Source organism: Sprattus sprattus (genome assembly GCF_963457725.1).
Source record: "Sprattus sprattus genome assembly, chromosome: 10".
NCBI classification, from domain to species: domain Eukaryota; kingdom Metazoa; phylum Chordata; class Actinopteri; order Clupeiformes; family Clupeidae; genus Sprattus; species Sprattus sprattus.
Genome location: NC_137908.1, coordinates 9,598,646 through 9,619,229, shown reverse-complemented (window position 1 = coordinate 9,619,229; position 20,584 = coordinate 9,598,646). Strand labels below are relative to the sequence as shown.

Below are 20,584 nucleotides of genomic sequence, written 5' to 3'. Positions count from 1 at the left end.
TAGACACCACAGGCTTTATTTTCAGTCCTCCTTTTCATCGTCTTTCTGTTTTCTGTGCACTTAACACGAGCAAAAACAGATGAAGATTCAACTCTGAGGCCTCTGAGACAACAAAAAGAAAGAAAGCACACGACAAGCCCAGATGAAGAACATTAGTGTGCTCAAGTCCTCCTACAGTTGTCCCAAGTCACCTTCATTGTGTTTTACTTTTTTTCCTCCACCTTTTCCCCCTCCAGACAATGCAAGGTGGCTTTGTTGTACTGTAGGTTTGTGCCTAGGTACACCCAGAGTCCTGCATTGCAGTGATGCACACACACTCTGAAGGTGAGGCACCCCAAGGGCCCGCAAAAGGGGGATGGGGAGCGCAGCGAAAGATCCAGAGTCGGGCACCGTCACTATTAGGATCGGTCACAGCATGGTCCGACCGTGCTCTCCAGTGACAGCTGGGACGAGTGGCGCATCAGTGGCGCCATCATGGGGTCCACCATGGAGGAGGTGGGAAACAGCTTGTACCAACCAATCACCATCGTAGTCAAATCCAACTCCTCCAAGAGGATGCGGGCCACACCCATGAAACATTTGCGGTCCATTCGGCCGTAGTTGCCCCAGACGATAACCTAAGGTGGATAGTCACAAGTCATGAAATGAGCATTGTTTTTTCATTAAAATTTCATTCAACAATTCACATTGAAGTTGTGTGCTGAAGTACATGCTTTAACAAGTTCCTGCTATGGCAGATATATTGCTAATAACATGGTGATTGCATTGCATTGTTTTTTTCGTCCAAAAACTTTTTTGTCTCTTTACAATGCATGCATGCATGATAATACAAAGCATAAAAGCAGCTAAAGTCATGTTTCTACATTAAATTAATTATTCATCTGCTAAATTATATCTGTATCTATCTATGTTTTATAAGAAACAACTGTCTGATATATTGTACAGTGTAGTACATGTAAATAAAGTCAAACTGCTATTTATGGGACACCACTGTCTACCATATAAGGGTTTCGTCCTCTTTTGTATGTTTAGAAGTGACCCATTGTCATTATCAGTCATCCTCTCCAGACACAGATACACACCATCCTCCCTTAAAGAAGGACTGGGTTTTGTTTAAGTGTTTAACGTTTGCTTGGACAAAGAGGAATAATGTTCTCCAGTGGGGAAAAAAATAGAATGTTTAACATTCCCATATTTTCTCCGACACCAAAAATAAAGCATTCAATCCATTTCTCTGTTCTCCAGCCAAGACATCCAGAAGAAGAAATGTATCTGGACAGAATGCTGAAGAGGAATTTGCAAGGTTAAATTATTCATTGACAAGATATGAAATTGCCCCTGCAATTATTCTTAAGTTGTTGGCTGAACGTGACTGTTTAGCTGGGCGCTTTGCTTTACCTTTAACCTGAATGATTCGACTAGACTGTAGTTATCCATTACTGATGTCCTCAGATTGTCTATTTATGCCCACTTAACAAGTGTTGACACAGATACCTAGCCAGTAACTATGGCAGTGGCATTATTTCCATCAGATCTGTTGCTAGGCAAGGCAGGTACCACATTTATTGTTTGTGTTTAGATAAAGTAAATTCAAGTGTTACATAACTTCATTTCAATCGTGACATGTTTAGTGAACATGACAGCTTTTGTTTGAAAAAAGAATATGTATAATTGTTGAACACTGTTGACTGCATTTTTCAAAGGACACAACTGACTTTACTTTACTGACTGCAACTGCTTAGATGAGACCTAATTTAACCGACCATCTCTCAAAAGAATCTGACGCCAATATTGAAGAGCAGTGGAAGCAGGATGAGATGCCTTCTGTATGTAAAGATTGCAACTGGGAAAATAAAAAAAAGAGTTGGAGAGAAAAAAATGTTGTAGCCTAACTTCAATTACACTGGAAGCATTTGCCACTTATTACTCTCTTTGGTCAATAAAGATATCATGCCTTTGCATATATCTACAGTAGGCCTAATGCTGAATTTTGAGGGGGAAATATCTGTAAATAAAATGTGTCCAGTCCTGATATTCTTTCTGTACTGTACATACCAGGTACATGCTGCAAGTCACTTGGAACTTGGAGTAGAGTATTTTCTTTACCTGCACAACCTTTCCCTGGGCGCCCTCTGTGAAGACCAGGACCTGATTGTAGAGGGGATCCAGGGACTTCCTCACTCTCTTGGTCTTCTTCTTTGCTACACAGACACTATTTTCAAGTAGGTAAACTTTTATATATGCCGCTGCCAAGGGATGGAGAAAAAAAAGGATTTTAGAATTAGACAGTCTGAGATGTACCCCTTTATCCAAATGTAAGGTTGTTAACTATGCACTGTTAACATTATGAATACTGTTTCTTAACTATAACATAGAGTATATGTACATACTAAAACACTACATTTCACCTGGATGTCTGTAAGATTATACTTTACCTGGAGGCCCTTTGGATCCTGGCTTCATCGTGAGCCCTCTTGCCTGAATGACCTCCACTTCAAGCTGTCCATTCCTCTCTGCCAAGCCGATCTCAACATCACCTGAAATGAGCACCTCAATAATGAGTTCAGCTTCCTTTAAAGGCACCCAGTGCAACTTTCGAGGCTTAAAAATAAACATTCAGTTTCTAGTCTTTTTTACACGTAGTAAGTTTCAATAACTCCATACCATTACATATCGACATTCAAGGAGCAAAGATGAGACGTCGTTGTGTGGTGAGAACTGATAGAAAATCGTAAACAACAACAATCGCCGCCATTTTTTCCCCAAATCAGGATTCCAGTCAATGGAAAAATGGCCTCTCCCCACCGGCGATTGTTGTTGTTTACGATTTTTTTTATCAGTTCTCACCACATAACGACGTCTCATCTTTGCTCCTTGAATGTCGATATGTAATGGTATGGAGTTATTGAAACTTACTACGCATAAAAAAGACTAGAAATTGAATGTTTATTTTTTGAGTCTCAAGCCTCGAAAGTTGCACTGGGTGCCTTTAAAATACATTATTCCAAATATTCCAGATGTATCATGTATCTGCTCTTTTTCCACCATTCTCTTTTTTCTCACCCATTGAAGTTGTTGCCAGAGTCTGTCGGCCTACAAACTGGGCTGGACCCATGCCGTCCAAGAAGTCACTGAACTGGTTATCAGAGGCCAGGCACATGCCAGAGTAATTAAGACTGTAGGAAAAGAAGAGAAAGGACCGTTCTATTTCCACATTTCAAGGGGTTTTACAGTTTCTGCCCCAGCGAAATACTTTCAAATGGGGTTTGTGACAACTATTGGCTACAATTCCCATGTAAGTGATACAAAGCAGATTTTCTCCCTCTCTATGTGACAGTATCGACAGACAGACAGACAATGCAAGGTTGGAATTACACTGGTGGTTGAGCTGCTGGGTCCTTTTATGCAACTCAAGCCGATTTCGAGCTTAATGATGTCTGACAATGAGGCAGGAGTGTTTGGGGCCCTCTGTGTGAGCGATACGGGGCCTGGGCCACATAAAAAGGCCCGCTGGCAAGGGGCCAGCTCTTGAGAGCAGATAAGGCAGCCTGGAGAATGAATTATGGGAATTACTGGACGTGTGATTGCTGGCAGTGTGTCCAGGCCCCAACAGGGGCGCAGTACACAGAGTGGCAGAGCGACAGACGAGTGGCACTGTGGCACAGGTGCCTTTTATCCCGCACGCTCTGAGCTCAGGCGCACGGAGAAGGCTGATTCAGAGGGAGAGTGAGGTGCACAGTTTCCCTCAGTGGACACCATTTCATCAGTCTGGCAGCTTTGTTTAAGGGGCGAAGAGGAAAAATGCGCGCAGTGTTTCAGCAGCATCAAGCATATGAAGGGAAATGTATGTAACACATATCTTATATTTAAAGGTATACGATTACATTTTCGATTTGATGTAACTGAATTGAACTCTTTTATCATCCCACCCTTGACAAACACAAAGATGACAGCAGCCACTGACAAATAAAGTCTTATCTGAAGATTGATTCATCCCTCAATGTTGGGTAGTGATTTTTAGCTCAGTCTAAAACACAATATAGTACAGTTGAATCCAATCGGTTGCTTTAAAAATCAGCCTGGGTGAAATGACCAATGCTCCCTCCCTCATGTGTGTCTGTGGGTGTGTGTCGCTGTGTGGGGTTTGTGTGTGTGTGTGCGTCGTGCTCTTCTCTGCCAAAGGATATTGCTCGCCATTGTCTCTCTCGCTCTCCTTGTGCATATGTGTAGGGAGGCTCACTGGAGTGTTGAAGGTTCGTAATTAATTTCCTCACTGTGTTTTTGACCTCAATTCTTCATCCTCGTTGCTCTCTCTCTCCTTCTCTCTCTCTTCACTCTTCTCCTCGCCGATCTATTTTTACGGTGCTGCTGGGATGGTCTGCACCAGCTGCCACATATTTGGACAGGCAGAAGGTCTCAGGAGAACTCCTCTTCCTCACTCATCTATCTTAGCCCTATCATTCTCCAGCTGCATGCCTTAGGAGGCGACACACTAAGAGCAACACCCATTAGAGTCTCATTCCACCCTAATGAGAGGACTGACAAAAGAAACCAGGCCTGACTTGTGTCATTTCGCACCCAGTGGCCCTGTGACAAACACACACAAACACACACACACACACACACACACACACACACACACACACACACACCGTGGCCCTGTGACACATATCGTCTGTCCCCTGCTACAGGGACATTTAGTGACCCTGGAGGAGATAGCGTTCATTTTATTACAAGCATTTGATAACATCGGTGTAAACAATGCAGAATTACAGCGTGATCAGTGGCTACGTTTTGTAAAGCTTGAATAAGGGCTGCTGGTGTGCCTGATTAAAGCAAACATTTGCATGTAATCAGCATGCCTCATTACTGCCGCAGTGTCAAGGTCTGAATTTCTAAAGGGAATCCTGAGCCAAATACAGAAGCAATGTGTTTTTTTTTTTCCTGCATGACAAAGGGCCAATGTTCTTCATGTCACATTCCATAGGAAACGAGACTACATACTGAAAGTGTCTATTTGGAGATGCATTGAATTCTCTCCAGCTGATGGCAGCCACATACTCATATCTGGAAAAGATTACTAACAACCTTACACAGTCTATGGTTTATGAAATAGCGTAAAAAAGGGAACGCAGCCTATAGTTTATAAGAAACATAAAAAGAGATTATTCATGGTACTGTAGTAATCTCCTCATGACCCCCTTTTACACTGGTTTTATGCACTGGTTTTAAAGCATAGTGGCATAACCCACCCACAGACATACACAAAACATAATCATGTAATCATAGAAACCCAAATGCACAGTCACACACGCACAAACTGTGAAGGTTTCTATTCGAGAGATGGAACACCAAACCTATTTGTTGTTTGGTCGTAACTCTAAAAAGAATGTTGATGGAGTGGACGCATTTTATTGTTATTTATTCAAGAGATTCCGGAGACTCAGTATGATATGGTAAAATATCCAGCCTGCACCAAAAGTCTAATCTTCCCTCCACGTTCAATTCCCAGTAATCCAGCTTCAATGAGGTTGATTTCTCCCTGCTGATGTCACTTTCCTGCCAGAGTAGCCGTAGATGTTACGTAACAATTCTGCATGCAGGTTTTTTTGCATCTGAATCTATTTGCAGAGTGCTGTGCTGGCTCTGGTCTACCAGTGCCTTCAGTTCCCATGGGACAACTCAGTTTCCTGAGGTGGAACCAAAGGACATTCGTGCAGGTTCCGAAAAAATTTAAGATCTAAACGTAAATGGTGACAAAAGTGAATCAGACCGTTTATAGTTTGATTCATGTTTCTATTTTCAGAAAATGGTTATGGCCCAGCCTATGTTTGGAAGAGAGTCAAGTATCTGGAACTCATTCCAGAGCTCGGCTAGGCTTAAAGCTGCTGTATACGGTGCTTTTTTACAGTCTGCCATCTGTTTCAACTGCAGCTCCTATCGGCATGTTTATATTGTCGAGGTGAAAGTCTTGTCGAGCTCCAAAGATCCAAGTGTCCTACCAGATTCAGAAACCTGCATGTAGCAGATGATGTCCCTCAGCCTACACAAAAAACAACAACACTGGGTCTTGAAACTCAATGTGTGACGACTACCCAGCTTGTGCAAGTCCCACATTTCTGCATTTCTGTTTTTTAATCCCTTTCCTGATATTTGAACATGCTTGCATAATCTTTGTTGACTTTGAAATGACTACACTGCTATTCTTTCAGAAGAAACCAGGTCCTTATTTCATCAATGATTAAAGTGTCTTTTATATTTGTAACAAAAACATGAGCTATCATGATATCTTAAGGCACATTAAACACATTTAGTGTGAATTATTTTGACAGGCAAAAAGAGCAGCCTTGTGCATAAATGTGTGTTTTAAAAAACTGTGAATTCACAAGTCAAGAGCTCAAAATCATAAGGTTTCATCTGACTAAATAAAATTTTGGTTGATGCTCAAATGCCTGAAAATAATACTGAATAGAATAAAGCACAGGGACCTGAAAACCACAGGATAGTCCAATAAAGCCCTCTAATTCCAAGCAGTAAAAATAGAATTGTCGTCATTAGGAACATCTGACAAATAACTCAACCAGTGCCTGAAACACAGACATCATATCCCAGTAGCCTACTTGCACACACAGAGCAGAGGAGTGTGCGATTTGAGAGTTGACTCACTTTCCCTCTGAGCCGTAGCTGTTCATGCTGTCCTCAATGGACTCGTGGCTGGCCTGGCGCACAGTGCGGCTGGGCATCTCCACGGCCAGGCCAGTCTCTGTGCTCCGCTGAATGCCCTTTAGCCTCCGACCCTCCGCATCTGCAACCGCAAGAGAGAAAACAGTGAGTGTCAGCAAGGTCATTAAAGCTGAATGCAGCATAAGTTATTACACGTGCAGGTTCTGCATCTGTATAGGTGTGCCTTAACATTACAAAGTGCTAACCTACAAACACACATTCTATATCTGATAATGTGTACAGTCAGACCCAGCAGAGCTCCTACCGTGGAAAACAGTTATCCGCTAAATATATAATAAATAAATATTGCAAAACAAATCAAACTTTGACTTAAGAAATCTTTGCACCATGATTTCTTTACTGCGTGTCAAATCCAGATACAACTGAAAAACCTGAATCTACTCTTCTTGCCATTGCTCTGAATTGAATAGGTCACATGCTTCCTGTACCAAAATTAGTAAAGTTAAGAGGTACATTTCACTAAGTTGAGTATGAGGATTTGCAGACAATGAAACATAAGAGGTTATTGATCATCCTTTTCATTTTTTCGGTACCTCTAACCTTAATTTACATCTATTCATTTAGCAGACGGTTTTATCCAAAGCAACTTACAAGGATGTATACACATTTATATTTACACTGATGGCACACAGCACATCATCAGGAGCAATTAGGGGTTCAGTGTCTTGCTCAAGGACACTTCGACAGGGAATTGAACTAGCAACCTTCTGATTAATAAACAACTTCTCTACCTCCTGTACCACAGTCACCCCATGAGTTCTGATTTGGCATCAATTAAAAAAAACACAACCACAACCACATAAGATACCAGACACCTTGAAATAAATCCCACTATATTATTCTTATAAAGCCTGTGTATAATTTCTAATTTAGACATTTTGATTTTACATACATAATGTAGTTGAATATACAGATGATTGTATTTGTGTTGATTCTTTAATAATGTACCCAGTCTTGAACTGTAAAGACAGAAGGTATTTAACAACAACTATTCTTTTTCATGTTATAGCAATTTGTCCTTTAACATAATAGAGTTCAATGCAGTGCAGACATACAAAAATGGCAACAGATTGCTGTTAGTTTTAAAAACGAAACGTCTTTCCTTGGTCGTTTAAATCAAAAGTTGAGGCCAATTAAAACAGCAGGCAATGTATCCACAAGTGATGGTTGTCAGACATTCGGTGGAAGGCTGTTGTGTAGAAAAGGGATGGTTTAATATAAGATCTTTTAAATGAGCTCTGTCCAGTGGTGCGTGTGCACAGGTTTTGATGTTCCCTCTTCTAATATGTATCCCATCTATTCGGCAAAGAACAGTATGTAACAGGTTGCCTGTTTTCTGTTCACTTTTAACAGCTGAACTGTGGCATACTTAGGCTTGTCTCGGATAAATACCCAAGCTGACACTCCACGTCCATGAGGGTGCAGTGCTGAAAAGACCCCCTTTTTACATCTTATATGCTGGGTATGAAGCTCATGACCTACATTGCTTGCTGCACAATGAGCTATTTGGCGTCAGCTGGAGTGGCACATACCAGCTACCATGTCAACGTGGTTTAGAGGCACTCGGGGAAAAGAACGTTCTGTATCATGAAAGACCCTCAAAAAGACATGCCGTTGCCATGGGAGACAAACCCAGCCAAATTCAGAGCAAGTCTCCAACTGAAATTCTTATCCAACCTGTATGCATGATTTAGGGGGATAATTATTTTCTTTTCAACCAGGATTATTAACAGGTGCTGGGAAGAATCCTCTCATTTCAACAGGTGTGATGGCAAAAGAGTCCCTTTTGTGCATTAAAATTCATTAAGATTGTCATCTTTATGATCATATTTATGGCTGAGCTCAAGGGACAGCAGGAAATGTAAATAAATAAACTTACATAAATAGTGCACGTCTATTTTAAGAGGCCAATCTATCAGTGTTTTAAGTAACCTGGATGCCCTTGTGTGGAGGCAACCCTTAAAGCAGCTATATTAGCAATTGTGATTCATTTGTGGCTCCTGCGTGTTTACACTCTTGTATAATGCATGTAGCAAGGATTTTCCAGGCATGGTGCATTATAGCATGAAACCAGAAAGGCATGATAGACATCTAGCTCTTGAACCAGATTGATAACTTTTGTAGCTGGTGGAATGTAGACCAGGCACAAGTAGGCCTCATTAGAGTTATCCCTGGAGAATGGATAAAAATGTGTGCAGCACATTTATTAACGCCAGCTGAATTCATTAATCAAACGACAGGCACAAATTCAAAGTAGAAAAGAAGACTGGCAATAAGGTATATTTTCAATATCCTGTTACTTCACATCTTGCATTTCCTTGCTTTCACGAATATTACATATCAACTTTGATTCATGATAAAGTATACTGTATGTTTACTTGAGGCCGTGATCAATTAACTCTTTTTGATTGCTTCTTAATTTTACACCACTGTAAATCACCTTCAAAGTCTTTGCTTAGTCTAATTATTTTGACCAATGAGATAATTTCACTGGATTTGTTTGCTATTATTAAAATGAATGGCATAATCTCTCAATCTTCAAGTTAGCCTAGCTTTAGATCCAAACGGGCTGAAGGAATTTTAGAGTTTAAGGCTCTCATGCCATGTATTTTTCATGTAGGTGCATTCTGTAACAAAGGGCTACTCCTAACCTTCAGTATTAACATCAACAAATATTGTACTATAAGTGATGTACTTCACAATGTACTCAGGATTTACATTTTAAACACACAGGAATTTGTTCCCTGAAACAAAGTGGAACTCTCAGTTCTACAGTCCACTATGTTTTGTTAAAAGGGCATATCAGAGGAACTCAAAATACCAGTTTTACCACACAAACAATTATACGAAGATAAACAAAGATAAACAAACTCATACAAGCTCATTTTGTTATGAGATTCCAATTTTGTCAGTAAAAATAACTGATAGCCAGGTCCTAAACAGTTATGACTGAAAAAACATTGAATTGTCGGCGAATGTATTTTTCCTAAAAGACTCCAATGTGGCATGCTTATTGCCAAGGGGGTTATTGATCCCAAACAGAGTCATCAATTTTCTGTTTAGTCCAGGCCATCAACCAACCATCATATGGCTCTTCGCTGCAGTGCCATTAATTACCTATTAACCGTTTGATTAATTGTCAGTGCTGTTTAACTCATTGATCCAAAAGGAGGCTGAAAAATGATATCTGCGAAGCTAACAGCCTGAGAAAATACAGTCATAAACCACACAACAACCTCCCTACCCAAAACACCCCCAAAGGCGTCATCATCATAGATCACTCTGTCTTTTATGTTCTCCTGTAGGTGAAGCTGTGTTATCAACGAGCTTCACTACAATCTGTTACTGGAGGACACCGTATCATTCAGCCAGAGTCTTCAAATACATTATCAAAATATTAATGTTTAAACCTTTGTTTGGTTTCATCTTTTTTAGGATTTTTGAATAGAGGTTGTTTTGAAGATACCAAACCGAGTAGAACACACATCTTTTAAGCTTTTCCCCCACTCACAGAGTTTTTCCAAGCGTCCCCCATCTGTTTCCATTTTTTTCCTGTCTATACACAAACCACTTGCGGCAATACCACAAATCACTGCAAATATTTACTCTCCTGTGGTGACACCATCATTCTGCCCTAAAATTAATTTTGTATGAGTTATTTCAAGGATAAATGACTGGCACAAATGAGCCTGCATGGCTCATGTAAAAAATGACCATAAAGTTTCTATAATTGGAGATGGGGAGGGTTGGAGGGGCCGGGGGTGTTCTTCTCCACGTCTCCAACTTAAGAATATCTGAGAGAGGTATTAATGGATGGTGATATTTCGGGGTTCGTCATACCTGTGCTGAAATTAGAGCCATACAGCCCTGTGCCATGGCTCCTCCATCAGCATTACTAAATGATATCTCTGCTTGTTACGTTCATTTTGAGAACTTCATTGAACTCATAATTGACATTCTTTCGCTGTGACAGAGCATGAATATTCAATTAAGCAATATTAGCTAATTTCAAGCACCCCATTGTAGATTTTCAATGGCACTTGGCAGCAGAAGAAGAGGTGCCGTGTGAAATAGCTGCAGCTAAAATGATTTCTGCATTCTTGATTCTGATTTCTGTGAGTGATGTCATCAATGTCACCATGAAATGAATGGGACATACAAAATGTACGGCTAGCAAAATAGGACATTAAAAAAATAGGAATATTTAGGATTGCATTTTTTTGTAATAATATTTTCCCATTGTGATGCCATATCATAAGATGTCAGTTGTACATGCCAGAAAGGATCTATTTAGGGTTATATACTAAGCTTCAAAGTTGCTTACTGATATGAAATAATGTCAGGAATACAGTAAAGATGTGCTTTAAAGACCAATTCATGCTATCAATTTCATTTGCTACATACAGTATTTTCTCAAAAGTGCTCCAAAATACCGAACAATGGAGGGCAAAAGAAGCAATTGGAATTAAAACAAATTGCATTTGCCAAAACTGTATTTCCTTTCCCCAGCTGCTCATGTTGAAGTGGTTCAGGACCCTGGAGAATGAGCAGGAGCGTGACTGTTCATTGTGTTAAGCCCTAAGTAGTCCCATTTTCTAAAGCTGATAAGAGCGTGTTATGTAAATGCTCAACAACAAAACAAACATCAGTCCTGTTAGCCTGTGTGTCAGACCATATGAATGAGCTCCTCTTCTCTCTTTCTCTCTCTCACTCTCACACACACACACACACACACACACACACACACACACACACACACACACACACACACACACACACACACACACACACACACACACACACACCAAATGTTTAACATCTTGCATGCTTTCTAGAAGGTCAGACAGGAGCTTGTACTGACCAGAGACTGTGTTTATACTGCATGTTGGTACACGGGCATTATTCATTAGAATGAAGCACAAATTGCCACACATTTTACATCACATTGGGTTGCGTTTTAAATATTTAGTTCAAGGTGTTTTGCTCTGGTCTATGCATTCAATGTCATCGTGTGTTGAGTGTCAGTGTTAGGCCGCAAGGTGAAGCACGAAAAGTCCTTTAGAAAACGAATCCCGTTCCACTCACTGGCATCTACACAATCTTTAGCTTATAAAAAAGAACGAGTCGTGGTTAGTTACCAAAAAAAAGTTCGTCGCTGATTTTCCAGTCGATTGTCTATATGGCTTTGTTTTATGCAGAACTATAGACTTCAGAGCGTAATAAGATTTTTGTCGGGAGCCGTGCCACGGTTCGACACGTGATCATGCTACACCAATGAGAAGGCTGCATTTGTCAACAGAATGGAAAAATGGCGGCTCCCGTGTGGTTAGAAATATCGTTAAAGATAGAGGAAAACATCCGAACATCCTCAAAAGTGGGCTAAATTAATTCTAATTAGTGCTGTATAGATAGCCGCGTCCAAGAATAACAATGAGGCAAATATACGATAATGTTATTTTTACGTTAAGTCATTTACATCAAGTTTAACATACATGGGAATACCCACCGAAGAAATCAAGGCAAAGACTGTACTTCCTACGTCAGCTGAGGTGATCTTAACTATGAGAAATCATAGGCTTAGATGATACACAAACAATTCCATGCAACATTGTAAGAACTCATGAGCATTTCTTAGAAATCACAAAGAAATGATGACATCGTCTGACAGATGAACAAAGACAAGAATTATGACTCTGGATGTCACTTCCACCAGCTCCAAAGGTGATCCTTGAGCTGGTTCACTGCCCCTGCAAAAACTATGTTTGCCTGCGAGTTTAACTAACTTTGACACTATGGATTTAAGAAAATGGGCAAAAACGTAAGGTGGCAACAACCACACACACACTCCACATACAAACACACACACCCCACATACAGTAGGCTACAAACACATTTCACTCCACATCGACACATAGCCTACACACACACACTCACAGGTGAGATTTCATTCACAACAATAAACCCTCATTCCCCTATAACATTACAGCTCCACTCCCAGATTCTCTCTCTCCCACACACACACAGTTACAGAAATACAATAATCATCCCAACTTTAGAAATCCAGCGAGGGGGTTGACTTTTCCTCATTGATCTGGAGCACTCACACCTAATTGTAAGCCCTGTCAGACCCTTGTTTGTAATTGTGATTAACATTAAATAAGGGTTAAATACATTATATCAATAAGACAGCACAAAATACAGTAGTAATAAGGATGATAAGTGCAACGGCCCAGTGGTTGAGAAACACTGCACTAGGACATCAAGTCTGAAATGCCATCAGCGGTTGCACAGTGAAGAAAAGCCACTTAAATGCTTGAATTCTGAAGTGTGAAGTTTGCCCTTCTCAAATGCATATGTTGATACTCATGCCATGTGGAAAAACTTCTAAACAAGCTGGGTCTTTAAAACGTCACCTGATAGTACATGGCAGGGAAGGTCCACATAAATGTGCCTGACCTTTTATATGTTTACAATATGTAAAGGCATTTTCACTGGCATTTTCATATGCAAAAACATACTATGTGGGAAAACATTTACAAGGTCTTCAACTCTGTTTGTGTGTGTGTGTGTGTGTGGAAGAGAAGACTGGAGAGAAGCCTCGTGAAGGTGCCCAGTGTGTGCACACTCACACTCACACACATGCACATCCTCATATAGGCTGTAAGGTGAACCCTGTTTCCGTTTTAACCCGCTACACTGTCTGGCATCTACAGATGTGGCAGTCATTGCTGTAAGTGTGCAGACAGATTTGCCATGCACTTTATATGTTTTCACAGGGACTGGCAACAGGACACGTATCATTGACATTACCAAGGTGTCATCAGCTCTTGGAACCAGTGAGTGTTCAGCCTTGATCGGAATTCAAACATTCTCTGGGTGTGACTCCACAAGTGCCTTTTATGGCAAAGGAAAAAGAAAGACATTTTCTGTTGCATGTGAGAAAGATGATTACCTAAAGGCTTTTAAAAGTTTAGGTACTAACTTAAACTTGGAGCAGTCAACATTTGCATTTCTTTGCCAGTATGTATGCCACTTATATGATCAGTCGGCTGCTGATAATGTAGTGTGGCTGCAAAGGTGCCTGTGAGACAGACAGATGTTTTTCTGCAGGATTGTGTTGCATGTAGTTGACCTATGTCGTTGCTGTAGGAACTGGAAGATAACTGTCCTGACACTGACACTAACAGTGAGGACTGAGTGTCCCTAATCTGTTATTTCTTATTCAGTTTTGTACAGTTTTATTTATCATATTTCATGTTTCATGAAGAGTGTTTTTATGGTTCATTAGTGTTGTTTTCATTTGTGGAAGAATGAATGAACAAACAGATGGTCATTGGTATTTACAATTACTGCCTTTTATTGATACATGGAGGTTTATTTGTCACGTACATAAAAATAGCCTACTACTGTTTTTTCTGTGCGAGTGTGGAGAAAGAAAGATCAAGAAATAGTTTTCATAAATAGCAAGAGGGAGTTTAAAGAGCAGTGTGTGAAAAAAGGTGTAATTGATGTTTTATAGTCATTGTGTGTGTTCAGGATAAGGAATGCTTGAGGAAAGAAGCTCCTCCTCAGTCTCTCTGTTCTGGTCTTGTAGCAGCAGAGACGTTTGCCTGACCTCAGTGTTTTGAAAAGTCCATGGGCAGGATGTTAGGAATCCTAGTTACAATACCTTGGGTGCTGGTAGGTAGGTCTTTTCTTGTAGGTCTCCTGCAGAATATGGAGAGATGCTCTGATGATTCGGTGCTGCAGTCACAGGCTGTACAGTTCCCATACCAAGTGATGCTGTCAGGACACACAGCTGATGGTGCTGAACTTCCTCAGCTGATGTAGGAAGTACAGTCTTTGCCTTGATTTCTTCGGTGGGTGTTCACAGTCCATGTAAGATCTTCAGTAATGGGTATTCCCATGTATGTCAAACTTGATGTAAATAACTTAACATAAAAATAACATTATCGTATATTTGCCTCATTGTTATTCTTGGACGCGGCTATCTATACAGCACTAATTAGAATTAATTTAGCCAACTTTTGAGGATGTTCGGATGTTTTCCTCTATCTTTAACGATGTTTCTAACCACACGGGAGCCGCCATTTTTCCATTCTGTTGACAAATGCAGCCTTCTCATTGGTGTAGCATGATCACGTGTCGAACCGTGGCACGGCTCCCGACAAAAATCTTATTACGCTCTGAAGTCTCTAGTTCTGCATAAAACAAAGCCATATAGACAATCGACTGGAAAATCAGCGACGAACTTTTTTTTGGTAACTAACCACGACTCGTTCTTTTTTATAAGCTAAAGATTGTGTAGATGCCAGTGAGTGGAACGGGCTGAAACGAAAACCGTGTTCACCTTACGGCCTATGTATGAGTCCATAAGATATGTGCATGATCTTTTTTAAGTGTGAATAATGATTGTGGTCTCTGAAGAAAAGCTACTTTTAGCTTACAGCAGTGAGTGGACGAACGGTGTGCCATTGCAGGGCCTTATGTACATCTGGGAATCTTATGTACATCTGAGAATCTTTTTCATGGAAAATGTGGTGTCTTTAAAATGCATGACTGTATTTTATTGTGATTGCATTACCCTTTAACATGTTCAGAATCAAGCCTGTGAGATTATTTTCTTATAAAATAGTAGGATGTAAAGGATGCAAAGGATAGAGAATTAGTAGCTACCAGCATCCCAGAATAAAGACACCTTCCTTACAACCGGATATTATTTGATAACAATAACTATGGACATCAAATCACCTTGGTAGCCAGTGTTACTGAGGGACAGACTGATATCCTGCTTCAGGCACCACCACATACAAACAGCACAGCATCTCACTGATATAGGTGCGCTAAGACATGATTGCTTGTTTTACAGTGTGTGTGTATGTGTGTGTGTGTGTCTCTGTCTCTCTCTCTCTCTCTCTCTCTCTGTGTGTGTGTGTGTGTGTGTGTGTGTGTGTGTGTGTGTGTGTGTGTGTGTGTGTGTGTGTGTCTAAAACAGTCAACACCACCAGCTGGTTCCTTTTCTCGAAATAGTCACTTTCTCACCTGACTGTAGAACAGAAAAACAAAGCTCAGTTAATCTACAACCAATCCAAGAGCACCTCACACAAATATGCTCCTGGGTGTATTTTCCTATTACACCCTCTCGTGGTTTACGGTTCATCTTTATAGAGTAGATGCTCAGGTGAGATATAAGTTCTCACAGCCCTCGGAATGACTACAAACTGTGGGGTCAAGCCCAGATTCATCTGGCACTCCATATAACTGACAATCAAGGGTGGTGTGAAAGGCGCCATGCAGAAAACATGGAGATTGGATGGAGCGTGTGCGTCCTCCTGCTTGTAAAGAATGGATCTTTAAATCATGACCCACGTCAATGTTTATGAACGTGTTCTGGCTAGAGGACGCCTCAGCACTTAAATCAGCCCGCAGCCGTACTCAGTTTGGGTTCTTTATTCATCAGAGCCTTATGCAACACAGATTATGGACTGTATGGGCATGAAGTCATTTGCCGGATATTGTTTCCCTTGTTGCTCTAGTGTTCCGAGCAGCGACATCAATTCTCTTTGGGCCTGTCAGCGTAGGCGTGCTAATAAGAATAAAGAAGTTCTTAGATGTATATTTTTTTTCTTTTCGTAACAGATTACAGTTCCTCAGCTAGAGGTGTCATAACGCACGCAGTGTATGCAGAGTGTGGGCAAACACTGTGTCCAAGCATGCCACAGGAAACTAAATGGAAACGTGAGATTCAGAGCATGCCAAGGGTGTTGTTATATTATGAGATCAAATCTGGCCAAGCATCTAGTGTGGCAAATGTGTCTGACAGTGCCTATATATATTTTCATATGTGAATTAACAGAAGTATGCATTTCTATATGATGGTGCAAATATTTTTCTATACACATACCTTTCCAAATGTGTCAATTTTTCTCATCAATTTCAGGATTGTGTCATCATGTGTGTCATACACATCTATGAAGAAGTTCTGTAACTCACATAAGCAGGTGCTCACCCGGGGAAGAAAATTCTCACTTTTCTTCTAAGGCGATCTGATATGACTCTTCAAATGAAGATGCATGGCTAGTAATGTGTCTGGGGCCAGTTATTTTCAGGGATTTTGTCTCTTTAACATGAATTCAGTTGCTGATTTTCAGCTCTTGAACTACAGATGACTAATAATAAGCAAAACATTCTGTGTTTTCAATAACATTTCCTAGACTTTCAAATGTGCCTTTACTGACATTGCTGTAAAATGTATCAAACAGGCACATGTTTCAGCCCTAGACAAATAATTATATACTCTCGTAATTTTTTTAATTATTTCTATGTTTTTCTGTCCATCATTTTTATGGCATATTACTTCCTAGTTGAGTGATGCTCGATTTAATTGCAAATCATCATCAAACGCAGTCAAATTTCACATATTTAATGGGTTCCTATGCATTTAGCCCTGTATCAGAAGGGCAGGCATTCCTTTTGGGTGACATTAATTTCTTTCTCCGTGACTTTTCTGGGTCATGTCTCTGACATGACCACTGAGGGACTTCAGTGTCTCTCCTCCTCTCTGCACTGCCTGAGAACATTAACCATTCCACAGCTCTGACATCACAGATTGATTGAACAGAATGTTCAGACTCCTTTGGATAGCTGTGACAGGTAATTACTAACTATTCTAGCACCTGCTGATTTATGTAGTACCCCTGCAAAGAAAAATGAGAGAGATCCATGAATACAATATGGGGATCTCACTCTTTTGGACCAAATTTGTTTCTATATTTGTAGAACATTTCCTTTCCTTGAAGACTGATGGATGTTGGTTATATAAGAATGCGGTGACATCTTAACTCATTTCAGTGCCACTGCAGTAGTTAGTAGTCAGAATGTTAGTTTGATAATAATGCCAGATAGTAATGGGTCCCTATTCTTTTGCCAGTTTACTATCACATTTGTATGTACCTTTCTTTTTTGCCTTTTGTCATATCATAGCAGCAGTATTACCATTCCCACCGTTTGGATTAGATATCGCTTGCAACAAATTGCAGGGGCACTGTAAGCGTGAGTTACACCCAACTGCCAGCATCCTCATTGCCCTGAACCTTTTGGCACGCGATGATGGGCAAACAGAGGCCGGCTGGCCACGGGAATATTTGCGTCATACTCTGATTTTCCATGCTCCGACGTGGCAGGGGTTAGGCTGAGTCTCAGAGATGTAATCACAGCTGAATGCCAGAGTACATCTCTCAACAGGTAATAATCCACATGCTGGCTCCCAGCCGCATGGTGCCTTCTGCCAATCGGACTGTTATAGGCAGTGCTGGCAACATCTATCACAGGCACGAGTCTGCTCTATGTGTGTGAGTGTGTGTGTGTGTGTGTCTGTCTGTCTGTCTGTCTATCACCATTCTCTTCTATGCTTATGCACAGGCTTCTTCAGTATCCCTCCCACATCAATAAGCCATTTAACACTTTAAATTGAAATTCAATTTCAATGCTGTTCATTTATAATTTTTTAACGGGCTAATTAATTAGATTTATGCTAATCATCAAGGCTTGATCAAGAGATAAATGTCAGCTTGGTCAAATGGAAAGCCATTTGGTAAGTGTTTGGCATACATGTGCCTTTGCCTTCATTTGCAAGTGTGTGTGTGTGTGTGTGTGTGTGTGTGTGTGTATGTGTGTGTGTATGTGTATGTGTATGTGTACATGTTTGAGAGTGCACATCATGTCGCCTTCATGTATGTGTGTGTCTATATGGAATGTGTCTGACTGATGTGAAGTGATTTGTACTTAGGTCTGCTGTCCTGGCTCTATCTTCCAGCCCCCTGCGATCAGTACTGCTGCCACATCTGAGAGCACAGATAGGGAGATATATACAGGCTTGACAACTGTCAGTCCATTCTTTGCACCTGCTTACGACTCTGGTAACACAGTCTGTGAGTGGAACACGCCATTAGCTACAGAATAGCAGTTATGATTACACCATGAATCGTGTTAAGAATGTTGCACATATGAAAGCACTGTGAAATTCAGTGAGTGTGTTTGATTGTGTATGTATGTGTGTGTGTGTGTGTGTGTGTGTGTGTGTGTGTGTATGTATGTACACGTGTATCTGTCTCTGGCTGCACACTCATTATGAGACTAGAGGTGCTTATGCATCTTGCCATTTGTCCTGAGAGTGAGACTGATAAACCATTTCATTTGGAGAGATAAATCCGTTTAGTCCTTCAGATTAACACACCACCAACGTCTCCTTTTCCAATTCAACTGATCGACTTGTGTAGCTCCTGACCTCTATATAGGGGCTTGCTTTAAAAATAAAACATGTAGCTTTCCACTTGACAAATGATGCACAAACTGAATGCAATCTTTTTATGAACTGCAACAAAGCAACCTCTAACACAGAATGCAAAGTGCTCCACATGAATGAAAAGTAAACCCATGCCTAGTTTTCTCTGTTACTCTCTAAAGTTATTATGAGAGGGGAAAGGCCCACCAGCAGTTCACAACCTTCCCAAACCAAATGTGCCGTGCCCTTGCCAAACTGTCATCCCTTCCAAAGTTATACTTGTTGACAATGATGGGGCTAAGAATGAGACGATAAAGAGGAACAGACAGGAGACAGATTTTTTTATCCCCCAGAAAGCTTACCCGCATCGTCCTCATCGAAAGAGTTCATGCAGGGGAAGTAGATGGCCAGGGCCTCGAAGGAGGCAGACAGGCTGATGCGGCTCTGGGACCTCTCCATGTAGAGCCCTGGAGTGGGCGCCGGCTCGGCCGGCTTGGCCAACCTCGCCTGGGCATTCTTCACGCGGAGCACGGCACGCGGCGTCTTGACAGACTTTCACGACCCCACACCACGGGGAAATGATTCAAAACAACAAAACCAACAAAAACAAACAAAAACGACAACAATACTGCAAAAACAAAAACTAAAAAATGTAAAAAAGCAAAATCCGCCTTTTTTATTACTCCTTGTTTCCAACAGTGTTGTCTCCAGTGCTGTGTATTTCCCCTTTTGGCGTGGGTAGGGCAAAGTTACCCAGAGGGTCTGACTTCTACTACTCAGTTTGGACAGGTGTGTTTGTTTGCGTTTTCGTCCGTCCCCCTTCTCCTCCTCTTGTGTTAGTCCACGGGTCTCAGATCAGGAGGGAAAACCGGCCACACAAGGCTGAAATGTCTGGAACAAGGAGAGATGACAGAGTGGAAAACAATCACTTGTCAGGTGATGGTGCTGTTCTGTTTTGGAGCATGTCTTGTCGAGAGAGCATGATCTGTTGCTGTGGCTTCACGCACTAAACTCCCCTTCTGTGCCCTGGAAGATTCAACCCGTCAGACATAGAGAGAGAGAGGCAGAAAAAGAGACAGATGGAGAGAGAGCGAGAAAGAGAGGGTGAAAGGCTCTTACTATCTCAACAGCCAGTGCTTGATTCAGTTCATTCACTGATGAGTCCTTTGTGGAAGCAAAAATAGGAGGAGTCATCGAGAGCTGTGGCTGGGATTCTGATGCTCCTCCAATAGGACGAAGGCTATGGGAATCTGGGTGTGTTCGGAGTCCGTAGCAACCTCTCAGCACCATGACTGTGAGGCTGCTCCCTCTCTCCCCCTCTCCCTTTCTCTCTCCCCTCCTTATGCACATTTCCTCATATTTCACCACTCCATCTCCCAATCACTTGACTACTGAAAGATGACAGAATAAACAGGGCAGTGTAACATCAGCAATCTTTGATGAGAGCTGGGTTTCAAGCATTTCCAGGGTGGTATGCTCAGAAATATTATACCTCCTCTGACAGTATTTGTCTCAGCAACAGTTGGCATAGGTAAGGATATAGAATCAGTTGGGAAA

General features: G+C 41.2%; 1 protein-coding gene across 1 annotated transcript; it reads right to left on the bottom strand.

The window, feature by feature from the left end:
• Nucleotides 1-398: 398 nt before the first annotated feature.
• On the bottom strand, nucleotides 399-19,519 carry rims4 (regulating synaptic membrane exocytosis 4; the record flags this gene model as incomplete). Its single annotated transcript, XM_080846641.1, has 6 exons — nucleotides 19,390-19,519; nucleotides 6,667-6,805; nucleotides 3,064-3,176; nucleotides 2,436-2,537; nucleotides 2,107-2,246; nucleotides 399-617 (listed from the first exon to the last, which is right to left on the bottom strand). The coding sequence occupies exons 1-6, from the start codon at nucleotides 19,484-19,486 to the stop codon at nucleotides 399-401; spliced, it is 810 nt and encodes a 269-aa protein (XP_080702767.1). The 5' UTR covers nucleotides 19,487-19,519.
• Between the last annotated feature and the right edge of the window lie 1,065 nt (nucleotides 19,520-20,584).